Below are 20,032 nucleotides of genomic sequence, written 5' to 3' on the forward strand. Positions count from 1 at the left end.
AACTAATGCCCACGTTTCAATTCTCAACAATTTGTCTCTGTTTTTATTTTATTTAAATATTCTTACAGTCTCATTTTCCATCAAACTCCTCTACAAGCTAAGCAACGCCATTAGTTAAGTATCGTTCCTGGTCAACCAATCACAACTGTCCGAAATGGATTTGTAAATTTAATTGGTTTGTTATTGATGAACATCTAGAAGGACGCATAGTGAGTCAATGATTTGGATATGACCCCTTAATAAAAACTAAACATCTTTGGTCTCATCACAATACAAATTTGATTAAATAATTCATATATTCTCCTTGATAAGAGTGTTTATAATATGACGGACTCTTCGTGGACAGACTTGATGCTGGCTGACGTGGAAATATATAATTTTTTAAAAATTGAAGAAAACGTTTTTCTCTGCTCATATATTTATTTTTTAGATTTCAAATCTTAAAAAGGATTGTTTGGGCCACATTGACAATCCAACGACCGAGACATCTAGATTTCATGAAAATATTCATATTTAAAAATAAAATAAAATAAATTAAAAACTAAAAATAATTGTTTTTGGAACTAGATTCATGGTGTATAAAAATGGATGGCTACCCAGCACCCACATTTGAAAGTAAAATTTAATCGTGAAAAATAACTGTTATTTTTTTATTATAAAAACTTTATATAATTTTATCCTCTACAATCTCTTTTCTTTGAATCATAATTTTGAAAGTTATAAGATGATTAGATTTGAAATTTTCTTTTTTTCACTATGGATAGGAGGGAGAAACTCTTTTTTTTTTAACAAGTTAGGTGCTTCACGTCAACATGCATCAAGTCCAGTCAGCATGCATCAAGTCCATCCACCAAAAGTCTGTCATATTATCGGCACTCTAAGATTAATCAATATTTTTATCTTTTTTTTTTTTTTTTAATGAGCTAAACACGTGGTAGAATTCTTACATACAAACACGATGAAGTCGAGTTTTATTGGCAGGTGAGCTCTTGGTGATGCAATGGTATACGTATGTGAACATTAGGATTTTTCTAGGGGTTTTTGGTTTATTTAAAAGGCCCTCCTCACCAAGCTTTGCAATTGCATCTCCGTCTGCAGAAAATAACACATTATCTTCTGAACCCAGTTTTAGAAATCCCAATAATAATAGAAATAAAAACAAGAATAAGGAAATTTTTTTTTTTTACTTATGACACATCAATGGTAAAATTTAAAAGAGTCGTGATTTTTTTACGCCTCCTGACGTGGCATGGGTTAGAACCATAGATTTTTTTCCCTATGGATACACAACTGTACATTCACATAAATATGTGCAGCTGTGTATCCCGAGAAAAAGAATCTACGGTTCTAGCACATACGTCAGAAAATCATTGCTCAATTTAAAATGGGTATTGAGTGTGGGTGCAACTTGGTCCAGTTCAAACCAAGAACCATTCAAACCGATAGCTTTGGACTTATTCGATTTGGTTTGGAAGCGGAAGCGGTTGCACTTTGGTTTTGGGTTAAGTGAATGTAGAACCAATCAATTTGGTTCTGTTCTAGGTTCAAGGCTTGTAAAGAACCAAACCAAATGGGGAGTTGAATTCTTAAGCATGAAGAAAGGTGGAGGATGATTGTTTTTTATTTATTGTGTTGAATGCTTAGGAATTATGACATAGATTAATAGCTTATTATATGAAATATTTCAAGTTTATTTTTCATTTTTTTCATCAAAATATATGTTGCTTACAAGTAAGTTTATAAGATATTGGCAACCTATAGAATCAAACCAAACCAAACCATGGGCAATTTGGTTCAATTTTGGTTCTTGATAGTGAAACCGATCTAGGTCGATTGGGTTTTGATTCTTGTTTAGCGAATCGATTTGGTTTCGATATGGCCCCAAATCAATGCAAATGCACCCCTAGTGGTTAGGCATATTTGTGGTTTATTTATGGAATATGTTCTCATCCAACTCTAATCTCAATTGTTTATTATATCCTCATTATCTGGTAAACCAGATCGTGGCAGGCCCATCCCAAGACATTTTCACCCACTCCTCATAATCATCAATTTCTGCAACTTATTGAAAAAAATGGGGATTAAATCCTTACTTTTTTTTTTCCTTCACCAATTAAATCATGATTTAATCTTGACTTACCCACTAAATTGTGATTTTTATAAACTTTCCAATTAAAGCAGGAACTTCACAATTATATCGGAAAAAAAAAAAATTGAAAATGGGGCATTTTGACATTGTTTTCATAACTTGGGATATGTCAACCTGGACAATTTCTAACTTACACAACCTTGAATATGCCATGGATCTAGGGTTACTTGTATGAATGATATTTATATGAATTTAATTATATAATGGGTCCTGTTGGGCACCCAACCATTTACCCAACAATTTGCCCAACATGGGTTAGAAGTTTTGGAATCGGCTGATTTTTTGTGAGGACGATCTCTATGGTGAGGAGATCATCCTCACCAAAAATCAGTCCATTCCAAAACTTCTAACTCCATCAAAAATGATTTACAAAAAATGGACGGTCCGCAATTTTTCAACTTGTAAACATGGGGTTAGAAGTTTTGGAATGGGCTGATTTTTAGTGAGGATGATCTTCTAACCGTAGAGATCATCCTCATCAAAAGTCAGCCCATTCCAAAACTTATAACCCATGTAGGACAAAATATGTTGGGTAAATTGTTGGGTAAATGGTTGGGTGCTGAACATTTCCCTTATATAATATCTTGTTTTAAAAAGAAATAATTTTTAAGTTTTCTGTGATTTTTTGGGCCTGGCCTGTTAGGACTAATCGGCTCATACACAATAGGATTGTTGTCTCTCCAAACTTGAAATTCAGTTGGGTGAACGATCTGGACAATCCACTTGTCAAAAGGGAGTCCAATCTCCGTGTTCTAGGATCTTGGCCATCTGTTCTTCATTAGGTTAGGGAAATACATAGGATTTGAAAGTCCCAATTTGAGTTTCAATTGGGTCACTGGTGATCACTAGGTCCCTCCCATTATATGTTAATGCCTTTATGATAACTTGGATAAATAGTATTAGATTATTACAATGTGATGCATTGTGATACATCCTATCAAAGCTTTGTAAATGCTCCTCATTTTCTATATAAATCATATTAGTCTCGTATTAATAAAGTTCGGATTCGATAAATATATACTAAGGGGAGGGTTCAGTTTGTTTAATTTGGATAAATTGAGAGAGAGAGAGAGAATTTTTGAAAGAATCGTGACAATATGACACCCCTACTCTGAAACACGCCCCCATCACAGAACTGTAGATCATTTGCCTTGGGATACATAGGAAAAGAATTTATGGTTTTGCGTATCCCAAGGCAAATGGTCTACTGTTCTGTGATGGGGTTGTGTGTTAAAGGAGGTTGTCAAAAAATCATTACTCTATTTTTGGAAAATATACTACCAATGATGTTTCAAAGTTTCTTAGCAAAAGTGATTTAAAACCCATCATCCTTGTCCTCGATCCCTAGAAACTCAATATTGAAGAAAATAAAATTCTGAGGGTAAAATTTAAAAATGTTATCATATTCTTAATGGATAAATCACAAATTAATAATCTGGTTTAATCGGGTAGTCCCTTATTTGGGAAACTTTACAAATTTGTTAAAAGAATTTGGAGGATTTTGTTACTACGATGATTAAGATCCATTGTAAATCCATCAAGAGAGAATAAATCCATATTTCCTTAAATAGGAGGTGGGGGCATGTATGAGATCTCAATATGATGGAAACTATCAAAAAGTCACAAGAGAATACTTGTTCTTTGTCCTACATTGAAAGAACCTTTGTTCCTTGCTTCAATATATGCTTCTGCTTATTTTTGCTCTTTGTGAATAAAATAAAGTTAGATTCCAAGTATGGGCAATATGTTATCCTCTCTCTCTCTCTCTCTCTCTACAATCTTTTGCTTTAGAACAAAATGACTTTCTTTACTCAAATCTGATCATTTTGAGATTCAATTCATCCTAAAAATGGGATTGAGGCCATAACATGGATTGCTTGAAAGAAACACTTACACTGACGTGTGAAGAAGGAGGAGATAATCCAAAAGTTCAATCCAAAAGTTCTCCATCATGAGTCAAGACTGTTAGAGAACAAGATGCATTGTATTAAGGTACATAAGATACACTGTACCATTGTCAGTGTATCTCATCACAAATGGAAGGTTGTGATGGAGGATATTCTAGAATATTTATTGATATTTAGAATATATCAATTAAAATATTCTAAAATATTATATTAGACTAGTTTCCATATATCTAGGTTGATGTAATCTCTATAGATACTCTACTGGGGCTTATGTAATATTCCTCCAAGAATCTAAGAGAATTAATCAATTTCATTTTTTATCATGAAATGAGAGCTGGCCTTTATCTCCCAGTTCATATCTCCACGTGCTACCACTTCCCATAATGCTCTCCAAACAAGCAATGCATATTCCCTCTCAAAAGAAAAGTTGCCAAGCCCTCATGATGTTCTTTATGGCTGTAAATGGGCCAGGTCCTTTGACTGACCCATTTGGGTCCAGACTCTGCTTTGTATAGAATTCGAATCCAAGGACTATTAGGATCTTGTCACAAGTATGTGTCCCCTTTACATACTACTACTATTACTATCAAGTGGTGCAAATGGGTCGACTCAATTTGTTACCACTCGGATTGACCCAAATCTTTGGATCTGGGCCTGGTTTGTGGAAACGTAACAATAGTAAATAAAAAAGATACAATCCCATACGCTTGGAAATGGGCTCTTTAATTTTGATTTGCCTCTTGAAGCCTAGGCCTAATAAGAATACTTGAGATATCCCAGCAGGGCTATCTTCCTCTTCTTCTTTTTTAATATATATGTAAGTGGGTCTGGGCTAACCGTTTTGGATCCCTTAATAATTTTTGTTTCTGTTTTTCCGAGTTTTCTTTTAAGAACAGTGGTAATATGACGCTCGCCCCCATCACAGAACCGTAGATCAAATGCCTTGGGATACACAAGAAAAAGATTTGTGATTCTGCATATTCTGAGGCAAATTATCGACGGTTCTGTGATGGGGGCGTCATATTATCACGACTCTTCTTTTAGGATGATATACCACTGTCTTGGAGGTTCTTTGATTTCTTGGCGGTTTAAGAAGCAAGACATGGCTTCACTCATTTCACAAAAAGGACAAATTGCTTTCACAGGCACCAATTGTATCCATGAGCCTATTTATACACTCTAATTGTGATAGTAGTCCATGCAGATTGCTAACAACAAAATCATTCAAATAAACAATACTGGGTTGTCATTATGGGCACCAAAAATTTCTTAATGGAACTCTCTGGTGCATGCTCTCTTAACTCACATTTGACAATGCAATTCTGGTCTGTTGGCTTGGCCAAGGCATAAAGATCTAAATGTAATTTGATGCGAATTGCCATTCACATTTATATTCAAGATGCACCCATACCCTTTTAGCGCCTATATAACTCATTGGGATCACACTCGACAACAACCGTAATCCATTTCCTACTCTTTTCCTATTTATCTTTCTATTTTTATGGTTTACTAGAAATAAAGTGCAAGTTGAAGTTCTTAAAGGGCTAGAAGAAGACTTGAAAGAAAATGGATTGAGATTATTTGATAGAAGAAAAGGATTCATTTAGCCAACCCCCAAATTTTTAGAATGCTCATAAACATGCATTAAGACTTCAATCTAGCATTTCAGCTTAATTGCTCAAACAATTTTACAACCATAAGATACAATGATTAACCCAATGAAATCACCCTTTTCACATAAAATTCTCCCCAAAAGCAAATCAAATAAAGAAAATATTCAACAAACCCAAAACCCCTCAATGGAAGAAAGCTTTTCTTTCACAACATTTATATATTTATACTCTCACTATGTTCACTATAGCTGTGTACAAACCCTTAATTCCAAAGCCCTTAAAGCTGTGCAGAGTGAAAAAAAACAAAGAAGCTTTTATTGGTGTAAAAGATACCTGAAACTGAAGTTATATGGCATTATTTGTACCAACTGTGAAAGAGGCTCTCTTCTCCCTCTATCCAAGCACTTAACTGCTTCCTTCCCTAATTCATCGGGAAGCTGTAAGCAGACCCAATCGAGCAATGACTCCAAATCCTTTGCAAAGTCAAGTAAATACCAATCCAATAGTTTGGGGATCGCTAACTTATTTGCTGTAGAGAGAACGCCAACTGCAGCCTGTAGGTAGTCTTTCTTCGCTGTTTCCAACTCATTTTCGACCTGAGATGCTGTATACACTCTCACCTTCATTTAACAACATTTGTATATTAGTAATCATCATAGACAATTTTAATCAAAAGTGCTTTTAAAGATGTTGTTGGAAGAATTTAGATGCACAGAACAATTTGATGCCTCCCCATTGACGTGAAGAAGTAGATCTATTTCTTGAACAAACTTACAGCGGGAGAAGACCAGCTTCCACAAGAGAGTGCAAATGTAACTAGCGGTTCAGACCACTCCAGTCCAAGGATGCTCCGTGCCACTGTCTCGTCATTTTTAGCACCTTTTGAGTATGTCTGGTAGGAATTCAAAAAAAAAATAAAAAAGAAAAGAAAAGAAAAGTTTTACTTGGTAAGTAGTTAGAAATTTCTAGCTCTGAAAAAGAGAAAAATAAAAAGATCGCTGAAGTTGTTTCCTACCAACTCAACCGGTTTCCTCAAAAGACACAAAAATATAGAACATGGAGATGGCCAACACTTACATATTTTGAGTGATAAGGCAGTCTCAAGATGAAGTGCTCAATGGTCATTGCATTCAAGGAGTGCCCGCCCACATTTACCGTTGCCTGTAGGAAAGAGTTCAGATTAATGGATTAGATTGGTATTTTGCTTAAAGAGGAGAAAAAATATGTAAAATGGTCCGACAGGTTGAACTTTAGGCCTAGGACATCTCATGAATCGTAATGTCGCAGATAAATAATATTATGCTTTATAAGACATCCTATAGATCACCTCTTATGTGTAGACCAGTTCAAAATTTCCAGAAGAGTAGAATATACAAATCAAGGGAACAAGTGGGCTTCGAATTCATTGATTTCTAAAGTAGAACATGCATATAAATTACACATATTAATCAAAATTGTCACTATCAACCATTATAGGACAATAATAATAAAAAAATGGACAGGATGATAAATTTTACCTTCTGCATAAGTGCGACAACCATTTGAGGATTCTCAGGTATCTTGTGCTCTAGGAATGCCTGAAAGAATATAGTACGGTAAATGGAAATTGTTTGGATTCACATAAAATAAAATGGAATCTTTCAATATTTAAGAGCATAGCATGATCTAACTCATACATTCATCATGCAAGAATTATAGATGTTGATCCAAAATGCTAGCTTCTCCTGATGTGTAGTAAGACCTTGTAAGTCAACCAAGGCAAGCTTCCCAAGGAGGAGTCTGTAAATTCAGGCAACTTCATAATTATTAGCAGTTTTATGACATAAGTGCGAGGGACCAATCTAACTTAAAATAAATAAAACTCACTTCAGTCTTCGATTTAAAAACGAAGAATTTGTTGTTCGATTGGGATCAATTGAATTGGCTTCTATTGCACACAAATGCTTATATGGGCCAATCTCTCTATTTCCAAATTCTTTAGAGGTACCATAAGGGTCTCGAAACCCGGTTTCTTCGTAGTTTTCACGAGAAACTAATCCAATTAAGGAAGGAAACATCTCTGACTCCATTCCCCTGCTCTTCTGTGTGCTCATCCTCAAGAAAATGTTTATCAGGCACTTCAGAATATCCTCGGATAATTTGTTGGGGCTATTACTTTCTCCTACTACTCTTTCATCTGCAATAATCGGAGAGCTCTCTTCTGCTTTTTCTTGGTCTACTGCTCTGCATTCTAGCTGGAATTTCAGAACCCCGTGTTCAAATTCATTCTTATAAATTTAAAAAAAATCAGACTAGTTATTGTTAACAATGAAGATTGATATAAATACCCGTAATTTCCGAGGATTCAACTGTTTCTCCATGGATTTATGCTCCATTGGAGCTCTCTTCACTGGGGTTCTGATTCTTTGGCCAGGCTGTTTCGGGGATAGCTTATTGTTCTTTGTGGAATTAGTGCAAGATTGATTCTCTTTGCCTCGCCCATCTTCTGATAAAGGCGAATTGGAATTGGTCTTTTTTGAGGATTGTTTCCCACTTGAAGGATCACAAGTAAGAGAAGGTAAAGGCATTGTCATCATTGTTGCTGAATTGCCGCCAACTTGAGATGAGGATTTTGGTTGCTCGTTTTTGGGATTTTTACACGAATTTTCATATAAATCCGATGGATTCTCCATGTTTTTCTTGGAAGATGAGATGTAGATAGCTTCCTCATAAAGGCCTTGTCTGAAATTCACCACTTGTTCTTCAAGCCGAACGACTTCCTCCTCCAAAACAGCTACTTCGGCAAGAAGCTCTAATGTCTGCAATATAGAAAATCAAAATCATTGCTAGACTCTTAATTATGTATAAGTAAAATTGTGTTGTTTTCCTAAATTGAGTGTTGGGTCATGGGTGCACTCACGGATGTTTCTCATTAAATTAAGCCATCCATTATTCTCCAATAACTTTCAGAGCTATAACAATTTCACTCTAATTAATTCCCATACTCCCATTTGTTCCTCTTTTTTTTAATGAAAATTAAAGGTTTTTGTTCAAAGAAAGAGATTACAGAACAAATGGAATCTTATGGGCTGCAAAATTTACTCACTTGTGGAGGGAGATAAGGAGGTAGACGGGGTAGAGCTCCCAAAGGTCTGGTAAAAGCCCTCTCCAAGGCTCTGTGAACACTTTCTTCATGTCTGAGCTTCTTCTTTAGCTTATCAACCTACAAAAATTAGAAGTCAAAGAAGGGCACAATTCGTCAAGAAATGATGAAATCAAATCAAATAAAATGTATAAATTCAATCTAAAAGATCTTTGGCTATTGGAGGAAAGTAAATACATCTTGTAATAAGGCAATTTTCCTCTCTCTGCTTGAGAGACGTCGACTTGTGGTTGATTTCTCGGCATCCATTAATCTGCTCCCTCGCTTCTCCATCTTTTCCTTCTTCAATAAATACAAAATTCAAAGAAAGAACAATCAGGCTTTTCAGGAAAAAAAATATACAGAACCCATTCCAGGTTTTGATCAAAGTCTGTAAAATTTTCAAGTTAAAAAGTAAATTTTATAATTTGCATTCCACAACATTAAGAAAATGAAGAAGAAAAATCTAATTTTCATGAAAAAATGAATACTTTCACCCAGATAATCATGGAGAGAGAATGTACCATACAAAACAAAAGCTGATTTTTTTTTTTTTCATATAAATACAAAGGCTATCTCAAATGCTCATCAGAGATAACCAAGTTTAGCGAGTTTTCTGGAATACTTAACGTTCAAAAGCTTCTTCATTAATAAAGAACACATTTTTGCAAGAAAAAAAATAAAAATAAATTATTGGGGTCTCATCAGAATTGCCCAATCAATCCTTCTCCTTTCAAGGGAAATTAAAGACTCGTTTCTGATTTTCAGCAAAGAAGCTTACTTTTTCATGTTTCATTGGAGCTTTCATTGTCTGCAACGTGGTTCTGACTCTGGTGTTCATCTTTACTTCCTGATAAACGAGAGAACTCTGCAAGACCCATAACAGCCAAAAACAATTAAGTAGAGTAAATTACGTTATTAAGGATAGAAGATTGGGTTTGGCATTAAAGAAAGATTGGATGGACCTTAAGGGAAATTTCATTCATTTACAGAGCAGAAAACTTGAATGGAAGTCAAAAAACACTAATCCCTGCAATCCTCGATCCGTGTGATATGAAACAAACAAAACCCACACAAGAAGACGAGGAAATTTCGAGCTCAACGTCATCGAAGGAAGTAAACAAATCAGATGGAGAGACGACTAGAGAAATTAAGTTTTCTTGTTTAATAAAAATAGAGAGAGACCCAAAGAGATAACGAGAGAGCGAATGAAAGACAAAGAAACTCTACTATCAGTCCTCACTCCTCATTCTCTCACATTTCCTCATATAAGAGTTTGAGAGAGAGAGAGAGAGAGAGACGTGTCATCTGGCGCACTTTAGCACCCTGTGGAACACCTTCCCGCTCTCATCATGAATAAACATGCTACTCTCTCTCCCTCTCTCTCTCTCTCTCTCTCTCTCCTTGACACCTCCTTTAGTTCCTTGCCCTTCCTTTTCTGTATTACGTTCCAAATATACCCCTAATGAATGCATGAAATATCGAAATCCACCGACAATTGTTGTTGGTTGAAATAGCAAAGGAAAGTATTGGGTGTCCTCTTTCGTAATTAAACGAGGAATAGGCTAAAAGAAAACAAAAATATGAGCTGGTGCTGCTTGTAGAAGGGAAAAGCTGCTCAAATCACATGGATTCCAACTAAAGCTCTTTTTCATGGGTATAGTTGGGGTTAGATGAGGGTGTTTTCGTCAATTTTATTAGAAATTTTGTTATAATATTTTGAGTTATTTACTGCTTAATTATAACCCAAATGTGAGCATTAATTACAGATTCTCCGGGAAAGTAAATAAAATTCCTTCAAAAACCAATCACAGCTAAAAAAAAAAAAAACATTTTACATCATTACAATATATAAATATAATTCTTCATTTAATACAAGAGAAGCGAAGAGAGACGTAGAAGAAAAGAAAGATAAATAATGTTTGAGGGAGAAAATTGAATATTTGGCTGAGATCGAAAGATATTCGAAATCCCTCTTTAGGGAAGTATTGTTTTTCGATCATCGTAGCCATGTAATCTTTGAAGACATATATTTATGAATTAGAGTCCACTCAATTGAATAGTGAAATCAGTTAGATTTGGAATATCTAATCAAGTTGAGTCTACTAGCTGATACATTTATTTACTATTTTTGAAAAATAGACAGATATAACCAGTTAACTCAAGTGGAATTTCATTATCTTGGTAAGTTTTAAAACTGATGAAATCCACCCTTTTTGTGAGTTTTTGTACCAAGTCAGCTCTAGATTCCATCAAATCTAAGGGTGGAGCCAGGATTTTGCTCATGTGGGGATATTAAGAGTAGAAAAAAATTGTGGGGACAATTAAGAGTGAAAAAAAATAGTTGGCGGGACAGCTAAGAATGGAAAAAAATAATAATTGTGAGGGTAATAGTTGTAAATTTCTTTATCCACCATTAAAATCTATCGTAATAGTACATTAATCCATAGAATTTGAAAACTCTTGTGAGAGCAAGTGCCTCTACTCTAAATCCACCCCTGATCAAATCAAATTTTCTTTGCTATAAAAAAATTTATGTGAATTTCATTATCTAAAAAAGGGAACTATTTAATATATGCAAATTAATTGGGGACTTTTAGGGACTTCAAATTGATGTATTTTTTTTTTTATAAAGAAAAACATCATTTTATTATCTCTACAATTTTTTTCCCAAATATTCCTTGAATTTTATTTTTTTCAAATGCTTCCAAGATTTATCTAAATTAAACTAAATTAACCTTGCTGAATGATTGTCAAATCGAAACTTCATTATCATAACCGTTCCTATGTCTTGAATGTTTGTTAATCTTTTAGAGAGTATAAAAAAAACTCAACTATTAGAGGGTACGTATAAACATTAGGGTTGATAGTCATAAAACATATTTGTTGATTTATTTAGAGTTAGCAAAGCTCTTTATTATGTATGTGTAAAAAAAATAGTAAAGATAACACAATTGCACAAATTACAATGATTTACATGGCTCAATAATGTGCCACGTCTACAGAACAGAACAAGAACAATCATTATTTTTCATAAATTTAACGATCCTAGAGATTTATATTTATAAAATCGAGAGTTACCAAAATATATAGAACTCTTCAAAATAAAAACCCTTAAAATATAAAATCCTTAAGAAAGTATTACTTGATTGCCCTTTTCGTATCCCATTAAAAAAGTTGGACTGGAGGACTCCAACGTTGCCCCTTTCACCCCTCGCCCCGCTGACCCTTGTACCATCGTAGCTTTGCGTAGTGCAACGAAATATAATACATTTGCACAACTGTATGTAAGTTCTTTCAAGGACTCAATCCTTCCTCTTCTATTCCTTTCTTTTGGTGTTGGTGATCCAACTCCTGAACTTGTTGCGTTTCTTACACAAAGCATTTCAACTTTCAAGTCAAATGAGAGTTTTGTAGAGTTTTTGCTCAAAATGGATGAAAATTGTATACATTTACATTTATTCATCATCCATTTATAGATTCAAGACACGTGATTGTAACGTATGTTGGTTTTGTAACATAACTCATAGAAATATTGACACATTACTTCATAATTTTTTTCTTTATGAAAATCACATTGTGTCAGAGCACGTACATTCTCGTTTTAACATGCAAATGTAATCTACGGGCCATTGTCTTGTCAACCCATAGAAAGGTAGGTGGTATGAGCTCCAAAAATCATTCCATATGTTCGTGTGTGTTTCCTTTCGATCAAGTGGATAGACTCGCCAACTAATTGCTTATGGGAGTTACATTGCCCCATCCGAGGTCAACCCCAAATCCCACTCCATTTCTTTGATCTCTGCAATGTATTTATTTAATATAATCTTAAACTTTAGATTATAATAAATTTCTATAAGAACTTCACATCACAGATGCCAACATAATTATAAAGCATCAAATTTTTAGCAGTAACATTAATTAACATCCACAGAAGATACATCTCTCTCGAGAATTTATTACACTAATGTTAGCAATTATTATATGAAAAGTTTTAGTTTAAAAATCAAATATTATGGTCTAATTTTTTTTACTTTAATCGTTTTTATTTTTTAACATTTGGTAGAATATTTTCGACTTGGCATACAATCATCATGTGTGAAGAAAAGCTAAAGAGTGGGGATATTTTAGTAATTGCACCTATCACGTGCAATACTTGAGTAGTAAGAGACACCTCTTTTAGAAAAGAAAATAGAAAGTTTCTGTTTATCAAGAAACAGATAAAGATTTAACTCTCTCTCTCTCTCGAGAAGATTGAAGTGTAGAGAGGAAAGGGTAATACAGTAATTTGAATTCCACGAAATTGGTCCCAATGTTCAGTTTTATCAGTTTTTACCTTTTGCTTTACATGCGTGTTGTGAGAGAGACAGAGGGGTAAGATGGGGAACTATCATGAGTGATGATGCCACGTGCCACGAAATGAGATGATAAATGTAACAGTAACGGAACAGTGCGCTACGATATGAGATGTTAAACGTTAACGGTAACGGGACGGAGCGACGGATACTCCACACCACAACCACATTGCTTTTTCCGCCTTTTTAAGCCACGTGACCGTGACACATTACTACAACTATTAAATAACTTATTAAGGAGATAATTAATTAGAATAATTTAAATTCCTCATCATTAGATAAAACGTTAAGAAGCATCTTCAACGGTCTTAAAAGGTCGATAGTGAGAAAGATTCGTAAACTCTCACCAAATGATTCATCTGTTTGTCATCTTATGATTAATCTCATCTGATGAAATTGTAATTTGTGGAATATTTGAAATAATTATATGGTGGGAAGTAATAAATTATAAGAGTTATTATTGCCACACCAATTCCTATATAAATTACTAAAGATTTGCACATGAATGGTGTGGCGCTAATAAACATTGGCGTAGCAATAGAAACAAAAACTCTCGAAATTATTCCCCCCATGTACCTTACCTACTAATAATTACTACTTTATAACAATGCATTTATTAGTTCTGAATTGCGATACTATCCACATTCTATTAGTTATATTAATGTTTGGCACCAAAAATATTCCTTTAGATTGACACGTGTAATTAATCTATCTTACCAATACTGCTCATGTATTAAATTCTTCTTTAAGTGTGCCAGTAAAATATTGTATTTCTGCAAAGTTTTGTACTGCATATTTTTGCAGTTTAGTACTTGGTAGTTGTTGTCTATGTACTTTTGTTGCCGTTGTCTATGGTCACATGTGCGGGTGTCCCAGGGGTAAAGGACTTGCCTTCACTTAGAAGAGCGGGAGAACTTGTCCTACATGTGTTCTAAAATTTTCTATTTGATCAAGATTCAAATTTTATAAAATCAAATTTTCCATTGTTTTGTAACTTAAAATATTGCGGGAAAAACAACATCTGTTTCAGATTCAATCCAACTCTTCTGAGTCAGTCCATCGTGTTCACCTAAACTTGATAAATTCTCCAAACTCTCCCGTATGATTCAAGAGCTTTGCATTCCTTCTCTCTCTTATGACATGTTCTTGTTTTTTGTTTTCTTTCTTGAATCAAGTATCCAGACCTCTTTGAACTCTCAACTAATTCTTAGGGCACATGTATTCTCTTACCCTCTCCCCACCCCACCCAGTAATTTCTGGGATAAATTCTTGCTATCACTCCTAATAAGAATTTGAATCCAAAACCCCTATTTCTTGGGATGTGATCTTAACTTATCTTCTGTTTATTAATAATATATGGAGTGAGAATATGTGAAAGAAATTAAATCAGGTATAGTTTGAATCTAGTTAGGGTATAAATCTTCTTTACTTGGGAATCATGTCACACTCATGATCATTCTTCAAATCATGTATCGAGTATTTGTCTTGGACTAAATGATCTAATAATATGGCTTTTGTGTCTCGAGCATAGTATACTAACACTTTAGACCCCCTGAGTACGTAAATTTCTAGTGCCCCCTCAATCTCTAAGATGTATTATAAAGTAGTACACGACCATCTTTCATGATATTGTGATTTGACGTGGATAATGTTAAAACCATAACCAAGCCCACTAGAATCACCCATATAACGGATAAAGTGTTAGAGAATGATAGTGTTTCATCAGATCGTTCGATGGTTTGCACAGTGTGAATCACGTGATCTAGAAGAGATCATCAGATTGATCTTATAAAATTGTTTGCTAATGGAGGATCAAGATTACCCAAATCTTAATCTTAAGTAGATCCAGATTCACCTTGTCAGTCCCAAGCTGGTGCCGACTACTAACAGTAGGTGACGAATTAGAGATTGGATCCGATTTCTTTACTATAAAATCAAAGTTTTAAATTTGGTCGACTTTGACCAATCCAAGATTCGGAGAGAGACATAAGATGCGACAACAACTAATAGCACCCATCCCACCCAAAGCCCATTAACAACACAATATCCTCCACATATTTTGGTTTCCTAGGGATCAGTAAAGATTTTCTTATCGATTCATTTTCTAAGGAATCCCTAGGAATAATTTGGAATCTCAGCCATAAACTAGATGCCATGTGTGATGTGCGGAAGTGGTATTATTAATTAATTATATAATAAATTATTAGTTATATAAATTAAAATGGGTTTAGGCTAAAACCCCATTATATTTTATACTAAACAAAGCCAAAAGCAAGAAATACTAAATCTAATACAAAATTATTAACGTTCGCTCAACCAACGTACGCAACAAACTGCTTATCGTCACTATTTTCTATTAGGAATGTAAGAAAATGATCATAAATTATTATTAAGTTTGTAAATTTCGATAATTATTAAAACAGATAAATAATACTTTTTATTTTATTTTATTATTGTAGAATATAATATTACAATATCACTAGAGTGTGGAGTTGCTCGATTGTCTGTCCCCCCTCCTTCTGGAACTAATAACCTAAAGAATTTGTGGTCCATTAATCCAGAACTTTGAACAGAGACTAAAACCAGACTGATGGAAATGCAAGTGGAGACATCATGCAAGAGAGAGGAAGTTGCCTATATATATATATATATATATATATATATATATATATATATATATATATATATATATATATTATATTATGGTCCCCAGTCCCCACTTGTTGAATCAATATTTTCCTAACTTAATTTATTTAAATTTTAACGTAAGATTTACATAGCAAAATAGCAATATTAATAGCAAACAAGTAGAGAAGTCAATGGATTGGGGACAAATGGGACGGGGTATCAATTCAAGACAATCAGATCAAGTACGATAAGATAAGATAAGATATTAGACTCTATTTAACAAATTTATCGAATCTTCTAAAAATTTGGAAAAAAAAAATGATTGAAAAGGGATTAGTGAAAAAAATCAGTGAATAATCGAATGAGTCAAAAAAATTGTCAATTATTTAAAAAATTGGTGTTTATTTTAGTTTACATCTTTGCACAATTTTTTTTTATTTTTGTGGCCCAAATGATCTCTGTCAAATAATATTGTGGAATTGGAATTCAGTTGATATGATTAGATTGGGTCCTTGAGGAATTTTGATTCTTATAAATCACAGTACCTTAATCGAACTACAAAGTAATAAATCAGATTATATTTAATCCTAAAAATAAAATAGATACATACCTAACTAAAAATGATATTTAACGATGTTTATGAAAAAGAAATAGATGACAACTTTTATATTAAAAAAAGAAAAAATTACTTAAAAGATGCTTGCATAAGGATTTCTTTCTAAATAGTCTCTAAGATTTTTCCGATAGCTTGGCATGACATTTAGTAAACTTTTTCTTTCTAAATGATCCCTAGACTTTATCTTTCATATTTTTCATGATTGAATGTCTTAACAATTCGGCTTCATTAGTTTCATTCAAAAATTAGATTTTAACATCTCAATTGAGTTTCAGAGATTTTATTCCGTCGGAAAGGATTTAAGAAAGAAGATTAAATCATTTTCAAGGATTTATTCACCTTTTTTTTTTTCTCTTAGTTTTTGGATAAAAATCGACTAAGAATGGTTCTTTTGGATTGAAATCATCTAAACAAATCGTTGTCTCAAGTTTTTAATCAATCTTTCCATGTATTTTAATCAAAAAAATTCAAAAATTAAAAATAGATGTGTTTTACCGGTCTTTTAGTTTAAAATTTGACGAACTTGACACTAAATAAAAAAACGTCGAGTTTGACATTAATAAAAAGTGATGAACTTAACAATAAATAAAAAAGCGATGAGTTCCCCAGTAACAAGGGTCATTAAGAAATAAAAAAAAGTTAATTAAATGTCCTATAAAGTTATCGTGCAAAACTTATGGACTATTTAAAAAGAAACCATTCTATCAAGGTCTTTTAAATAATTTTTCCTAAAAAAATCTTTATTGTAATATCCTCTTTTAATGCGGAAAAAATCACTAAGGACACCATTTTCTGTAGTGTCGGTAAGAGAAGAATACAATTTTTCTCACTAAATTTCTAATTCATAAAATTTGATTTCTTACTGATTTGTCAGGAGTTCTCTACCATTACCCAAGCACATGAGGGAGGGGACAAAGTTGGAGTGTAGGGAAGATGGTTTTTTTTTTTTTTCTTCCATTTAATTTTATTGGCAGTGTTGCGTTGCGGTCAAGCCAAGTTGTCCACGATGTGGCAGTCTGGTCATGAGATATGACACAAATCTCTAAAACAAAGGAATGGTATGGATCCTAATTGCTAAGGTGATAATCATTTTTGTTTATTCGGGACGTGCAATGTAAGTAATAGAACCTGATTTTAATAAAAAGGAAAATTACTTTATAGACCCTGAGTGTGGGGACGTCTTTCCAAATGCACCCCCTTTGCCCCCATCAAACAACAAACACAAAACATGGAAATTGTAGAGATAATTCATCAAGATCAACAATAGAGATTATCAAGATCAATGATTTGAATAGTTGATCTCAACAATTCATGTTCAAATGTTGAGACCAATGATTGTACAAATATCGATCTTGACAATTTGAATTATTGATCATAAAGATTCATGTTCAAATGTCGAGATCGACAATTGTAAAAGTTTGATCTTGATGACTGGATAAAAGTTTGATCTCAATGGTTTGAATTGTCAATTTCGACAATTTGAGACATCAATCTTAACAATTGAAGGGTGGGAGAGGATCCTCGGTGGTATGTGATCCCTGCAGCTTCCGGCTTTTAAGTAGTTGAGATTGATATGTTGAAAAGAAAATCTAACACCTCAACCTTGTAAGAATCATATATGGTGTAGATCAGATTTAAAAAAAAAAAAAAAAAAAAAACAACTTTTTGAGCTTGACGAAGACTTTGAAAATGGACGGTTCATGAACTCCAACTTTTTAATAAAAGGGGTTTATGTTTATCTGTGACATGGCTTTCAATCAACCATCCAAGACCACTTCAGGGAATTGTAGGGATCACGTACTATAGAGGGGATCTGCTCCCTTGAAGGGTGGGGCGAGGGGGCGTTACCGTTTAAAATTAGGAGTTGTTTAGAAAGAAATCCCTCCACCTTTGTCACCTAAATACCTTTGTAGAAAACTCTAAATTATTATTTTTTTTCAAATAATCTCATCTACTATTTCAAATGATTTTTATTTTAGGTTGAAGGGGAAGGTATTGGGATCATTTTGAATTAGAGAAGACCGACGCCATGGTGGCCCTATAAGCATTTTTGTCAATATTTGAGATCCAAATATATGTTTTTGAACTAATGAGATTGCATCCATTGACTTAGGTCTTCTCTAACTGGTTTCACCCCTATAAACACCATTTGTTTCAACCTCTGACAAACAATCTTCTATTTTCTCCCTAAAATATATCTTCAAGGAGTCCAAATTCTATGATAAATTAATTTTACCCTACTTGATCTCATCTTTAACCCATCATTTTCAATATCACTTTCACCTCTTTAGAAAACCATGATTTTTCTACAGAAAAATTCCATCGCATTCTACTTCAGAATCCATCGATCACGTTGAGCTTTACTTTATATAAACTTTCCTGAAAATCATCCATATGGGACCGACCACCAAGTATGATGATTTTACACTACAAAGTCTGTTTTAACAACTATTTGTAATTTTTTTTTGCAATTGAAATTGCATATAATGGAATAAATAAGTTCATTTGTTGGTGAGTAGATTCCATAGGCCATGTCTAGTATTATCGTATTTTTTTCTTTTTAAAAAAACAAAATTAATTTAATAAAAAGTAATAATATCTTTCTTAAAAATTATTTAAGATTTTTTTTTTTGGTGTGTTTCTATCAATTTGAGAAACCCCAAAATTTTGAGAGAATTTTCTAAAAATAGGGTCTTGTTAACATGTTCCGCACGTTAAAGTGCAATAAATACACTTTGAAAATTGGATTTTGTATAAAAAATACCATTAAAATTTTATTTTTACAAAAATACCCTCGTATTCTTATTTCCAATGTGCATTTATTGCATTTTAATGTGTGCCCAGAGGGCACGCATTAACAAAACCCCTAAAAGTGAGAGTGGATCCTCTATAGAGCATCTTCCTTGTGGTACCTTTTAATTAGTAGAGATTGAAATATTGAAAATAAAATCAGATAACTTAGCCTTGTATTGATCACGGTGTTGATGAGATTTGAATGTTTTTTTTTTTTTTTTTTTTGTTGAAAAAATTAATATTTATTGAATCTGATGAAGGCTTTGAAGATGGACGTCCACGACCTCACAGATTTTATGAGTATGTGACGTGGCTGTCTTTCAATCATCTAATATCATTACAGGAAATTACAGGGAAGATGCACTATAGAGGATCCGCTTTCTCTAAAGTATTACAAAGCATTTGTAACGGAGACATCGTAATTACAAAACTTAATTAAAATGTACCAAGTAGGACCTGTTTTTCAAGAATAACTCGGGACATTCCCTATGCATTAAAACACTATTTTCAAGATTAAGAGTAGATTCATGAACAACTAGTGACTTTTGTACCTTCAAAAGGATATTATTGTATTACATAAAGTAGAAAGCACGTGAGATGTAACCCCATTATATTATAATTATAAGAGAAAGAAGTAATCATTTAACATAAACCTATTTGGGTCCACCCCACCCCCCTAACCCCCATGGTTCATTCTCATACTCTCCTATCTTGACATGTGCTACCAACTTAAGGAACATTATTCTCTAATGTTAGGTAGGGCAAAAGGCAAGTACTTTCAAGTTAGCTTCATTGCTTATATTTTAATCAAAGTTTAATTTAACATGGTATACATGGGCCATGGGACTTC

At 33.5% G+C, this 20,032-nt stretch overlaps 1 protein-coding gene across 1 annotated transcript; it reads right to left on the reverse strand.

The window, feature by feature from the left end:
- Positions 1-5,700: 5,700 nt before the first annotated feature.
- Positions 5,701-10,157, reverse strand: LOC147409150 (uncharacterized). The gene is made up of 11 exons (XM_086425916.1): positions 9,756-10,157; positions 9,572-9,658; positions 8,989-9,093; positions 8,755-8,871; positions 7,997-8,467; positions 7,536-7,903; positions 7,346-7,448; positions 7,187-7,246; positions 6,747-6,830; positions 6,445-6,561; positions 5,701-6,289 (listed from the first exon to the last, which is right to left on the reverse strand). The coding sequence occupies exons 1-11, from the start codon at positions 9,774-9,776 to the stop codon at positions 5,984-5,986; spliced, it is 1,839 nt and encodes a 612-aa protein (XP_086282042.1). The 5' UTR covers positions 9,777-10,157; the 3' UTR covers positions 5,701-5,983.
- Between the last annotated feature and the right edge of the window lie 9,875 nt (positions 10,158-20,032).

Source organism: Akebia trifoliata, chromosome 2 (assembly GCF_017979445.1).
Source record: "Akebia trifoliata isolate Shusen 1 chromosome 2, ASM1797944v1, whole genome shotgun sequence".
Classification (NCBI taxonomy): domain Eukaryota; kingdom Viridiplantae; phylum Streptophyta; class Magnoliopsida; order Ranunculales; family Lardizabalaceae; genus Akebia; species Akebia trifoliata.

Excerpts from the sequence above, each read along its gene's own strand:
- LOC147409150 (XM_086425916.1), bottom strand. The coding sequence starts at position 9,776 with ATGAATGAAATTTCCCTTAAG. Across the intron at positions 8,468-8,754 it reads CTCCTTATCTCCCTCCACAA|ACATTAGAGCTTCTTGCCGA; the intron begins GTGAGTAAATTT and ends TCTATATTGCAG. Across the intron at positions 7,904-7,996 it reads TGAATCCTCGGAAATTACGG|CTAGAATGCAGAGCAGTAGA; the intron begins GTATTTATATCA and ends CTGAAATTCCAG.